The 13,903-nt window shown below is 41.2% G+C and overlaps 1 protein-coding gene across 1 annotated transcript in view; it reads right to left on the bottom strand.

Moving 5' to 3' along the window:
• focad (focadhesin) overlaps positions 1-13,903 on the bottom strand; it is a 44,331-nt gene that overhangs the window by 20,592 nt on the left and 9,836 nt on the right. The window contains exons 6-11 of the mRNA XM_027288015.1: positions 8,035-8,136; positions 7,429-7,654; positions 5,137-5,346; positions 4,903-4,990; positions 2,078-2,271; positions 1,713-1,973 (exon numbers count right to left, since the gene is read on the bottom strand). Coding sequence (XP_027143816.1) covers positions 1,713-1,973; positions 2,078-2,271; positions 4,903-4,990; positions 5,137-5,346; positions 7,429-7,654; positions 8,035-8,136 — 1,081 coding nt within the window. The remainder of the gene's footprint in view (positions 1-1,712; positions 1,974-2,077; positions 2,272-4,902; positions 4,991-5,136; positions 5,347-7,428; positions 7,655-8,034; positions 8,137-13,903) is intronic.

Below are 13,903 nucleotides of genomic sequence, written 5' to 3'. Positions count from 1 at the left end.
TCTGAGCTCACAGTCCGGGCAGCCCGGCTAACAAACTGTGCTGATGTTCGCTAACAGCAGCTACAGGTCACAGCAGTGAATCAGGAAACTCTGTAAATCACAGAGAGTTGAGGCGGAGCAGCCGGAGGACATCAGAGGGAAAAGCAGAAAACATTTTCTCCATAAAATATGATCCAGTTTTACCAGAATCAGTCAAATAGTTGGTGGACTGTCTGAGACAAAGGGTGCAGAGAGGGACTGTAGAGATGCCATTCACCTGAAGTCTGCGTAGCATCAACATGATTTTAAATCTGTTTCATGGTACAAAAGTTAGACAGTGGGGCTTTAATCTACTTTTAATGCTCCTAGCAACCGCTACCAAAGCTAAGTCACCAGCCAACTTGATACAGTACGGTCCCAAACCTCTAGACCACCGCCCTCATCTTCTATTAGTTCAATAATTCTAATAGGTCTGGAATTGTAATCAGTGAAGGCTGTTTCATACAGCTGAAGAAACAATCAGCCAATCACAGCTTTGTAGGCAAGTCTAAGAACAGGAACATCGTCTTCCTAAAGCAGCTTCCATGTTGAATAAGTCACTAAGCAGTAGGGATGTAACGATGCATCGTGACACGATTAAAAATCGGTACAAATACGTGACGACTCGCATCGCTTGACAGAAAAAATGAATCGCGATACGTGGCGTATTTGGTCCGTCCTGCACGCGACTTCAAACCCCACCGGGAGTGTTTCAGGAGCAAGCGCTTAGCCCACCAGACTTTGTTTACTTGCTCAGATTTGGAAATTTTCCCGGTGTTTCCCTTCTAAACATGCTTCTACATGTGGAAATATGTTACGTAGTTAGTTAGTTTCGCTTTTGTCTGTTTTTACGACTGGCAGTTTGCATGGGGTATTTTATTTTGAAAATCCACCGGATTCTCTTTGCTTTTTCTGTGTCTGGCTTTCAGGCTCCAGGTGCTCTGTGGAAATTGACGCGTGCTGCTCGCAAGTTTTAATGTTTTTATTTTATTGTTATGTACAAAACTTACCAGCCACACTGGCTGGTGATCAAAAAAGTTCATTTAAGCCCTGGTTACGCCACCTTGTGAGCGAAAACTGCACATCACAGCAGTTAACAGCAGTTTACTGTGAGATTGTTTCTAAAGAAAGCAGATATCTGTCATGTGTTTTGTTGTTTAAGATGTAAGTTGCACTTTTTATAAGAGAACACAAACTGTTTGAGAGTTTCTGTAAAGAAAGATTTTTTTCTGTAAAGAAAGATTTTTTTCCTACAAATAAAAAGTATAATAAATATAAAAAATATAATAATTTTATTTGGTCATAATTTGTCTGTAGCTCATTTTGATTTAAAAAAAACGTGAAAAAATCGTATCGTGAACAAAAAATCGCGACTCGAATCGAGTCGTGAGTTGAGTGTATCGTTACATCCCTACTCAGCAGTGATATTTTCTCTGATGTGTTGGTCTGCTGTAACTTGTTATTATTATTGTTTGAAATTCTCATGAATAGGATCACTAGCACACTTCTGTGGAACATCTACCAACTAGTTTTAGCAGGAAAGAAGGCAGGACTAGCATTACCTGCTTTGCCTCGAGGTGAAATGTGCATAATTTAGTTTTAACTAAAGCACCTCGCTCAGATATTCAAGTCATTCATTAAAAGTGCTTCAAGTGAGAGTCCCTGTGTGTTGTTAAGCCCTGTGGATTATCTACCTGGCAGGGGTCGGCTACAGCAATGGCCTGGCTCGCGTTCAGAGCCAGCTGGCAGACGTCTTCCTGACCCGTGATGATGAGATGGGTCACAATGAGGGTGAGGGAGCGGAGTTGGTGTTGGCTTAACGACAGAGCCGAGGTGACGGTCAGCAACCAATCAGCTGCTGCTGCCGGATCATCTGCCAATTTCCGCAGTATGGAGACGGACACGCTGAGCTCGTTGTACCAGGAACTGAGAGGAAGTGCCAGAGGTGGACCAGACTGATAAGAACGAGAAATGAAGAAATAAAATCAGCAAATGTGTGTCTGCTTCACGCTGAAATCCATGACTGAATCAGTGGTAAGGACTTTGAGACCTCTGTTACCTGTCGGGGTTTATCCGTCTCTCTGCTGATGCTGCGCAGCAGGCTTTGGGCCAAGTCATAGTTGCGGCTGTGAGTCCGCTGGTCAGCCAGAGGCTCGGTGAGGTTCAAGCAGGACAGGAGCTGCAGCACAGGAAGAACCAGGACTGGACTCAACCAGGGCGACAGCTCAGACTGCTCAGGGACTAAACTCAGTGCTGTGAGAGTGACAGAGAGAGGAGAACAGGACAGGAACAACAGTGGATGACTTAAATGTCATCATGGGAAATTATATATCAAGGATGGATTATGCTATTATGTAGCCTTAATCAGAATTTATTATGTATGAATAAATTCAATGTTCTTACATGCTAAACTTCTTACTTACTCCAACATGGAGTTCTGACACTAATTAATTAGCTCTGTCTGTCTTAGATTGGGTGGCTGGTTCACGTCCAGCTCTGTGTGGACTGGTAGCTGAAGAGGTGTGTGTGTGTGCGCGTGTGGGTGTGTTTGTGTAATGAAAATACTTCCAACAGAGTGTAACAAATGAAATCTCCTCCTGCTGCATTAATGAAGTGCTAAATTTATTGGGGAAAATGGAGGCAGTACACAGCCGACCTCATTTTTAATTTGGCAGTTACATAGTCAGCGGTTCATTAAAAGCTAAATAAATATAATTTATAGTGACCATTATTTATCATAATTCAAATGTGTGGACTTGCATGCTCATCTGTATATCAGTGTAACATTTTTATACTTTCAGATGGGGCAGCTGTGGCTTAGAGGTAGAGTGGGTCGTCCACTCTAAGAAGAAGATTGGCGGTTCGATCCCAGTCTGCATGTCGAAGAAGGTTGTGCCATCGGTGTGTGATTGTGTATGAATGGTTAGCTCCTCCAACTGATGAGCAGCCAATGCCATCAGTATATGAATGTGTGTAAATGGGTGAATGAGATACGTACTGTAAAGCGCTTTGAGTGATTGGAAGACTAGTAAGGCACTATAAGTACAGTCCATTTAGATACCATGCTGTGCACTGACTAAAAGACTGCTTTCTGCCAGAAATCAAGAGGAATTAATTAACTGGACACTGAACTGATACTTCTTTTCAAGCTTTATTTGACAGAGACAGCTGAAGAGCAACAGGAATGTGGGGAGAGAGAGGTGAGAATGACATGCAGGAAAGGGCCACAGGTCGGATTCGAACCCTGGGCCAGTGCTGCAAGGACTGAGCCTTCGTACATGGGGCAGATGCTCTGCCAACTGAGCTAAACGCCACCCCACTGAACTGATACTTCTAACTACAGAAGTATCAAAATGCAGGAAACAATGAGGCAAACTGAGAAATACATAGGGTCTGCTGTCTGGTGTTGAGCTGAAGAGTACAGTGGGTTTATCAGACCTTCTTCAGTGAAAACAGCTGCTGGAAAAAAAGTGATGAGAGCTGAAATTGTGGACCAGAAAAACAAAGAGCTGAAAGAGGCTAAAACGCTCCATAGAACTGAGGGGGAGTGCAGAGTTGGTGATGATCCTTTGTTGGTTTGTCACTATGAGCGACACCTTTGACATCACATGCAGTCACTGGAGATGTAGCATTGTATTCATGGCGTGTGTGTGTGTGTGTGTGTGTGTGTGTGTGTGTGTGTGTGTGACTAGTAAACTTTTCAGGTTCACTTTTTGGATTTCAGATATTATAAATCAAAACAGCATCTTTTTCCTCTGGCGGTTTGTTAATGGGGTGTAAAATTTAATTTTTCAGCTGTATTAAAACATGCATGTGGTACAGCCATAACAGTGATATAATAACCTATTAATGAGCTTCATGCCATGACTTGTTATGCTCATGGGTATGACAGTCATTACATAAAGCGATTATAGATAAAATACTGTAAATGAGACCATTTGTAGAGTGGTGGATTGTTTTAAAGTTGATACTTTGGGGTGGGTTTGTTTCCTTGAATCGTTTTGGTTGGAGGTCAGGATTTGTGAACCAGAGAGCTTAACAGTGTCTGCACCAACCATTTTTTATCCACTAAATCTTCACTGCAGGTCTGAACCTGATCTCAAGGAAGATTGCCTGACGCACTTGAAAACCCTCGACAAACCCTCGTACTGAAAACTAAATGCAATTTGTTCTGACTTGAATGTTTCTGAATCACAAACTTGTGTTTTAATTTCTCTTCTGATTGGCTGAGCCATGTCCACCACAGGCTAAAAATACATCCTGTCACAGACTCATATGTCATGTTTTCAAGATTTCTTAAATCTGTGTTCAGAGTGCTGTGGAATGCACAACTTTGTAGGCAAACCGAGAAGTTAGCATCGCCCTGGTTTCCTCGACAAAACAAGAAAGAAATAGAATTTTCCTTTGGAAATTATTATGGCAGAAAAGAGGATCTGATCTGATACTTGCATGCTTTGTTCAGCAAGATAAACACTTTTATTATTTCTGGAATGTAAATGCAGTCGCCAGAAGTGAAAAGTTAACGTTTGACTACAAACAAAGTCACATGAGTTCATCCCCACTAAGCTTTAAAGGACCAGTGTGTAGGATTTAATGACATCTAGTGGTGTAGTTGCTCACTGCAACCCCATCACTTTACACTACCCTCCCTGGCATAAAGGGGAAACTACGGTGGCCAGAAAACACATGAAAAACCCCAAAGACTACAGTGTGACTTTGAGATGAGGGAAATGAAATGAAAATGCTAAATTGTTTTAGGATTTAGGACTCATTTCTAACTCTATAGCCCTGAGAATTTGTCATACTGTAGTGAAGAAGGCATCTCTGATGGATTATAGAATATTTTATAAATGATAAAATACATTTATTTAAATGGGTGTTTACCCAGACTGAGCAGGTCGCTCTGCTGTGCTGCAGGGGCCTCGAGCAGGAGCAGGGCCACGCCCATCAACAGCTCGTCCAATGGCAGCTCCTACAAATAACAATACTGTTAGACACAGCACAGCTACAGTTGATACATAATGTGTGTTTAAAATATTGACAGAGTCTTAACTTGTCCAGTTTAGAGAAAATAACCAACTCAAATGTTATTGAATCAAAAAAAAGTTGCTGTGTCACCTGTTGGCAGGTAGGCAGGAGCTGCTGTATTAAGTTGAGAAGAGGTCGACAGTCTCCGTTTAAGCTGAGGCAGCGCTGAGAGGCACAAAGCAGCTGCAGGAGCAGCCCCGCTCTCTCAGTTCTCCAGCGCTCCTCTGAGTCCGGAACTAGACCCTGAAGCAGAGCTTCTACGAACCCACGTAGCTCGAGCACCGCCTCCACACAGTCCACCTGTCAACACGGAGGACAACACCTCTTAATACTTTTATTTGTTTGTCCCAGTAGTACACCACACTTCTCCTCATGACATACTGTTGAGAGATAAATGCAGCCCAGCAAAGCTGACCTATGTTTTTTAAAACTTCACCTGAGATCTCGTCTTTCAAGTTAGTTTAACAACTGTGGTAGAAGATTTGTTCCAATAAAAATGTCACTGAGTGTCTCTGATGAAGCCGTCAACCTGTCTTGTGGATACTTTACCTGTAAAATGTATGACTGACTGAAATTTCAAACTGCTCGACAGGCTATTTTTCCTGATTTTTTAAACTTCTTTAGTTTCGACCACTTTCAAAAACACCCTCTCGATTCCTGTGATTTTAAGAATTTTAGTGAGGTTTTTAGAAAAATCCAAGTTGTAGCCGATCAACTGCTAGCTTTTATACATGATAACTAGGGATGTAACGATACACTCAACTCACGACTCGATTCAAGTCACGATTTTTTGTTCACGATACAATTTTTCACGATTTTTTGAAATCAAAATGAGCTACAGACAAATTATGACCAAATCAAATTATTATATTTTTTATATTTATTATACTTTTTATTTGTAGGAAAAAAATATTTCTTTACAGAAACTCTCAAACAGTTTGTGTTCTCTTATAAAAAGTGCAACTTACATCTTAAACAACAAAACACATGACAGATATCTCCTTTCTTTAGAAACAATCTCACAGTAAACTGCTGTTAACTGCTGTGATGTGCAGTTTTCGCTCACGAGGGGGAGTAACCAGGGCTCTAAATTAACTTTTTTGATCACCAGCCAATGTGGCTGGTAAGTTTTGTACATAACAATAAAATAAAAACATTAAAACTTGCGAGCAGCACGCGTCAATTTCCACAGAGCAACTGGAGTGGGCGAAAGCCAGACACACAAAAAGCAAAGAGAATCCGGTGGATTTTCAAAATAAAATACCCCCTGCAAACTGCCGGTCGTAAAAACAGACAAAAGCGAAACTAACTACGTAACATATTTACACATGTAGAAGCATGTTTAGAAGGGAAACACCAGGAAAATGTCCAAATCTGAGCATTTGTGCTGATTTTTAATCGTGTCAAGATGCATCGTTACATCCCTAATGATAACTATCTTTAAAAAAAATGTAATCTGGTTTTAGAAAATACCACAGCACTAGGAAGGTTTTAAATGACTTATTTGCTAACAGCTGATAGCGGCCTTACATCAATTTTGGTTCTCTTAGATTTAAGAGCAGCTCCACTTGGCCGTCTGGAAACCTGGGTGGTATTGGTAACACAGCTCTCAAATGGTTTAGGTCATATCTTAAAGTGTTGGAATTGCTGATGCAAGGTCTTCTACAAATGTCGTTCACTGTGGGGTACCTCAGGGCTCAATGCTAGGTCCAACTGTGTTCACATTTACATGCTTCCTCTAGGTCACATTATTTGTAAACATAGTATCAATTTTCATTTTTATGCAGATAATACCCAGCTCTATCTATATAAGTGTGATCCATGCAGGTAAACTTCTAAACTGCCTTCAGGAAAGTAATCAAATTTCAAAGAGCCTCGGTTCTCTGTCCTTTTCCATAACCCAGCATTGGAAAAAAAAACCTTGGTGTCATTTTCAAAACCTCAGCTTAGATAACCATGTGAATTCAATGGTTCAATCCTGCTTTTGTCACCTGAGAAACATTTTAAGGATCAGATCATTTCCGTCTGCAAAAAAAATCCATGCATTCATAAGCAGCCAGCTAGATTACTGTAATCTGTTGCTCTCTGGCATCTGTAAAACAATCCCTTTGGATGGACTCTGGATGAGTTCCAAAACCTTTCTGACAGGATTTTGAAGAAAGATGATCATCACACCAATTCTGGCTCACTCACACACAGGCTACCAGTTACTCTACGGAGTTGATTTTAGGATTTTATTGATTACTTTTAAAGCCCTGAGAGGCCTTGCCTCAATTTATTTAGCTGATCTTTTAGTGCCCTATGTCCCCTCTCACCTCCTTAAAACTTCAGGCACATCATTCCTCTGTCTAGATCTATACACAAAGTTACATAGTGTGTCACCTGCATGTGAGGCACCAGCTGACAGAGACAGCGCAGCAGGCCGTCCGACACCGGTGAGGCCTTATCATGGTTCTTATTTTGGAGGACTGATCCAGCTCTTGGATGTATGGGCACCAGCACCCTGAGGAGACTGTGTCGCAGGAGGGCGTGCTGAGGTTGCCTCTGTGGTTCACAGTACAGGTATCGCAGGAAGGGGGCCAGCATGGTGATATAGGCTGGTTCATTTCTGCAGTATACAGATGCGCGTGCGCACACACACACACACGCACACGCACACGCACACACACACACAGTGTGTTATTTTTCTAAAACACATTTAGTAGCATCACATACTGTTGGCTGACATCAATCTGCCTTCAAAATGTGATACTACTCGTACACGTGTGTCTGAAACTACCTCAGGCTCATGTGGAAACTCATCCATAATGTATGTGCTGTTGTGTGTGTCTGTACTGTATGGATATGTCAGTGCTGCATAATAACAGCTGACTGTGGCGATGTGTGATGAGTTATTTGGCGTGGGGTGCTCTTCACAGATGGCTTTGAAATTCATGCGGTGAAGGGACTGGATGGACGATTCAAGGCCTCTGCTGCAGCCATGCTAACCTGTCGGCAGCCTGCCGAATGAAGTCATCAATCTCCAGCAGCAGAGCTGGCCAGCAGTCCACTCGGTTCTCCAGCGCCGTGATGTATGGGTGAGGGCTGTTCCTGCAAAACAAATGGGACAGAGCAGAGGCCATGTTCACATCACAGAGTCAAAACACCAAAGCAATCACAACTCATTTTATGGGGAACATGAACCGAATTTCATGTAAATCCATCCAGCAGCTGTCAGGACATTTTACTTAAGACCAAAGAACCTCATGGAGGAACTAAAGAGAAAGTGGCCAGGGTCATGAGGATACACTGTCTGTGGACCTTGAATATCTGTACAAGTTAATGGCAATCCAGTTCATTTTGTGCCAATCTATCTAGAAGACGTTAACAAACTATAGAAGATGTAGTTGAGACAGAAGCTACAAATCTGGACTGTAGGAAGTGGGAAAATAAACAAAAGTTTCTCCACAACCCTCATGACTGCTGCTGGATCTCTGGGATCTTAAAAAATTGCCCCCTGGCTCCAGCGGTCTAGCTCTGCCTGGACAAAATGTCAACCACAAACCATGCGAAAGTCTAAAAGATATTTAATCTAACAACAATGCTCACAAGATTCAAAAATCTTTATTAAACTCTCTTTGGGAGGATAAGTTCAACTTGATGTTGTACCATGGACACAAGCTTTTGAAATTGCACATGAAATGACTTTTGAGTTAAAATATTTCTTCAATATAAATTCAGGGATATCAGTAGAGTTTGGATTTCATGTTGGTTCATTCAATATATTATAAAACAACAACTATTTGATGACATTAAATAACTATATTCACTAGGGATCTCCCATTGTTTTTGTAATACAGTCGTCCCTCGCTATAACGCGGTTCACTTTTCGTTGACTCGCTGTTTCGCGGATTTTTTTTGTGTAATTTTGCATGCTTTTTTTTTTACAGCGTACTGTACAGTGTGAACACGCATTGTGTTCTGCATCCTAAATTGGCTAAGGGGGAACCGCACATGTGTTCTGCGTCCTGATTAACTAAAGGAGTATTGTACAAAATGCGTGTAAAAAGGTGTATAAAAGTGTGTGGTTAGGGGTTTTACGGCCTTAAAACATGTATAATAATTGTAAAACTTACTTCGCGGATTTCGTTTATTGCGGGTTATTTTTAGAACGTATCCCCCGCGATAAACGAGGGACCACTGTATATAATATCTAATATTATATACACATAACCTGACACTTATATTTACTTATATGTTGATTCAACAATCACAGCTGTAAACTACTTCATCTAACACATTTTATTTTTCACAACCTACCTGCTCCATTTATTAAAGGTCTTGTTTAAATAGAAATGCTTTGACTGGTTGGCTGACAATATTCAATAAACAGAAGATCAGGATGAATTCTAGTCATCTATTGCGAAAACTGAATGATGATGTATACCAACTAACCTAAAAGGTTAAATTAACCTTAAAATGATTTGTGTATTAATTACTCACACTGTGCCTTGAATAAAAAACACACTATACCCACACGTTAAAGTTGATGACACTCCTGTATCTAAAAGTGCTAAATTATATCAAAACATTGGTTTAAACTCTTCCACAACTTGTGCAGTATAATCCAAGTCTCATTTATCTGGTCCAATGATCAATATTTGCTAAACCTTGAAATCATTTCTGGCTGAAAGAAAGACGATCAAGATTCACCACTTCAAACCTGAGGAGTGACCCTGAAATTGACACAAATCCGATCAGCTAGAGAGAAGATATCTAAATGTCAATGAATCAGGACACCTCTAATATTCACATTATATCTTCATGATGTTGATATTTGTTTATTATTGCCATAAAACTTTAAAAACTTCAAGTTTCTCAATGCCCCTTCCATTGCCAAGTTTTCCTACCTTCCACCTGTCCTGTCTGGTCTTGTGGGTGTAAAGAATAGACAGCCCCCATTACTCTTGAATCTACAAACCCATTAAGTCCAGACAAAACACTGAGGTCAAATCCAAGGTGAAGCCTCTGTGTATTGTTAAGATTCAACCCCACAGACAGGCCAGAGGTTAACACAACAGGGTGTGTAAGGGGAGGGGGGTGGACACCTCCATCAGGTCCACTTAACCGATGTGTTCCATCAATCATCACATCTCTAAGTGTTGGGAGGAAGTTCGGTGACTGAGCATGTCTGTGCCTGTGACAGTCTGTAGCCTGGCCCAGACATTGACTACCCCTGGCCCTTCCTCCCACTCTTTATTCCCACTCTTCACATGGCCTAATCTGTCTGACCATCTCCGTCCCCCCTCCTCAGGTTCCCCGTGGCCGTCTCCAAGCCCTCCGCTTCAATACAGCTCCCATCCATCAGCCTCTCACACCGTTCTCTACTTTTCAACTGCCACACAAAAGAAGAGGCAGGAAGTCATGGCAGGGCCCTTCCTCCTTTTAGTTCAACTCCAAGTTCACAGCTGAATCAGAGTGCTGGCAGACAAATGAGCCAGGTAAGATCTGTCTGCTGTGTCGCCCAGCTTCCTGGAGATGTCTACAGGTTACACCACCAACCTCTGAGGCGGAGATTTGCTATCTGAAAGGAGGACAGCAGGCAAACATCACTAAAACATTCCCCTTTACAGACCCCTGGCAGCTGTCTTTAATCTTTAAGCTATTTTTAAGTAATCTTCAACAGATAACATCCCAACAAATGTAACCAATATAACCGCTCAGCAGTCGATGCTATCTGGCAAAAGTCCTCCTGCTAAAAAGCAATCACAGTCAAACTTTGGAGAGATAAAAGGCCAGTTCTTTCTCTTGACAAGGGCTGCTTTTCTAACCTCGGTACTTTTTAGCTGTCAGTTTGTTGGCTGGTTGGTCCACAAAGACTTTCACACCCTTTGGCGGACACTTGTTGCCCAAGGAAGCTGAAAGTGTTTGTGAGGCTGTGTGTGTGAAAACTGATCAGATATTGATATTCGGGGGAAATCTCTTCAGGAGTCTTCAACCTTTGTTGACCCCCACATGTAATTAATTTTTTTTAAATATTTCACATTTTACTTGGCTTATAATATAACTTTCATATTTACTTTATTCACCTATTAATATACTGGATTATTAGCATATATGTGTTTATGCATAATTATTATTATTGTTGTTAATGAGGCTTATATTTTCTATCATTATTTTTCAACAAAGAAAGATTCAGCTTCAGGATATCAGGTACGCCACTGATATATGATGATGACCTCAGCAGAGGTGGAAGGAGTAGCTGTAGCATCTCGAGCTTGAGGCCTCGTTTCGACTTATTATCAAACTAGTAGCTCGCATTGTATATATATACACATATACACACACAAACACACCTATACATACCTATATATCTAAAAGTGTTGAATTTGCTGATGCAAGGTCTTCTACAGGTTTTGTTCACTGGGGGGTACCTCAGGGCTCAGTGCTAGGTCCCGCTCTGTTTTCTTTTACATGCTCCCTCTAGGTCACACTTTTTCGTAAACACAATATCAATTTCCATTTTTATGCAGATGATACCTAGTTCTATCTAAATCAAGCAGACAGTCCTAGATCTATTATATTAATCTAGGTAAAGATTTTTTAATTTCTCTTTGTCTGTTCAGCTGTGATTGAATCTGCTGCTCATGCTAATTTATTGCAAACAAACCAAAACACAAACACATGGTCAGACCTGTAAAAGGTTTTTTTTTAAAGGCTACATGTTGACTACCAACAGTAATATGTCACTGTAACACAGACACATGTCACAATATAAACATCTGTGTACCTGAGCAGGCATGACAGATACATTGAGTATGTGGGAAAGTCTGCAGGGGACAGTCAGGACAGACTACACCACTACAGCCAGACTAACAGCACATGAGAAATGAGGTGGTGTGGCGGACTGAACCTTCCGTGATCCTGCTGGGGGCTGAAGTGGCTCAGAGTCTCGGTGGCAGATTGCACGGGGCAGCGGCAAGCAGACGGTCAACAATGGGCACCAGTATGCATCCTCCATTAATCCCGCAGCATTTACAGTTACCCAGCAGTGCCAGGACCAGCGACCAATGGCGGGCCAGACTGCCAGGCCAACGGCGCCACCCTGCTGCCCTCAACACATTCATCTTCCCACCAGGGAGGTTCAGGCCGCCAGACAGAAGCAGACAGCAGAGACAGCAATGAAGACAGAATGAGAAAGGAAAGGACAATGGGAAGGAGAAGACTGTAGGAGAGAGAGAGAGAAAGAAGGAAAAGAGATGTGAAGAAAGATAGGTTAAGAGGGAGGGAGAGAAGGGGGAGAAAAAAGGAGGACAGGGAGTCAGAGGTAAAGAGAGAAACAAGGAGAGCAGGAGTCAGGAAGGAAAACATGAGGGAAAAGAAAAAAGACAAAGCAGCGCAGTCTTTTTATCACCCGCTGTAACTGATTAAGGAGGCCCCAGGATCTTGGCAGAAGTGCGGATCTAAGACTGGAAGAGGAGGAGGAGGAGGAGGAGGAGGAGGAGGCAGGAGCACAGCACTGACCTATACCTCAGAGAACTAGACCTCCTCTGAACAGCCACTGTATCGTCTGCATTATCAGATCAACACTGTCCTCTTCACACGAGCAGTCATGTGATCAGACAGGTCGTAAAGAAGCCAAAAGTTTATCCAGGTGCCTTAAATCTAACTAAAACTGAGTGTATCTTAAATAAACCTCTCATAGAGCTTTATTAGCACAGACAAATCACCTGTGTTACTAATAACATCAACGCTGGCTCTGTTCTATTCAAGTGCCACAGTTAGCCCTGACAGTGTGACAATGATCCGCCATGAACAAGACCAGGACCCTGAAACTGAAACAGCTAAAGAGAATTCAGCCATCTTTCATTTAATCATTCACGCCCGTGTGTTTCCTGCTGTAACATGTCAGAATGTCACTAACTAGCCAGCCCAAAGTCCAAAAATACACCTACCACCAGCTCTAAAGCTCACAAGTTAACACGATGCATCACTTTATGTGTTTATGTTTTGGTTTGTTTAGTTTGGAGGGTAATCTATTTATCGAACTACTAACTAACCATAACCATTAGGGTCTAAGGACAGAGGGTGTCACTCCCTGTACAGATTGTAAAGCCCTCTGAGGCAAATGTACTTTGTGACTTTGGGCTACACAAATAAAATTTAATTTGATTTAATTTGATTTTCATTATTAATTCATCTCAATTATGTATCAGTTGTTTAATGTATAAAAGACCGAGCTGATGTCCTCAAATGTCCTATTCTGTTTGTAACCCAAAGACATTCAGTTTACTGCCACAGTGAACTGAAGAAACATAAAAATATTCATATATGAGGAGCTGAAATCAGAGAATTTGGACCTTTTTTTTTTCTTTAAAATTAATCAAAATGGTTTTTAAAATGAATTATAAAAATAGTTAAAAATATATATAATATGTTGATTTTATTTTAAAGGTTGTCACTTAATCAATTATTTGACTTATTGTTGCAGTTCATTCATTCCTGAACATGAGATTTTAATGTGAACTCAAAGCTAAACTTAACCTAAAGTCATCTCTGACAGTCAACATGCCTGATCTGTACATGCTGAATATAGCCTATATTTATAATAGAACATTTGGTAACCATGGTAATATTTAAGTATATCAGTGCAGCATTTTCTCTGATACATTTAAGTGAAACCTCACAACCACACAGTAAACAACCTCTTTGAATACCACGGTGTAAAATGTCCTTTGTTTGGTCACATTTCTGTCTGCTTTTCCATATTTATATAACATATGAAGTCCAGTTGCAGGCTCAGCTAATAATATCCATAATCAGTCATTTCATGCTGAGCTTTTGATAGCTCCACAGAACATAAACATGAACAATGAAA

The sequence above is a fragment of the Larimichthys crocea genome, chromosome XIV (assembly GCF_000972845.2).
Source record: "Larimichthys crocea isolate SSNF chromosome XIV, L_crocea_2.0, whole genome shotgun sequence".
Classification (NCBI taxonomy): Eukaryota; Metazoa; Chordata; class Actinopteri; family Sciaenidae; genus Larimichthys; species Larimichthys crocea.
Note: the sequence above shows the minus strand (reverse complement) of the source record. Positions and strands in the feature narration are given on the sequence as shown.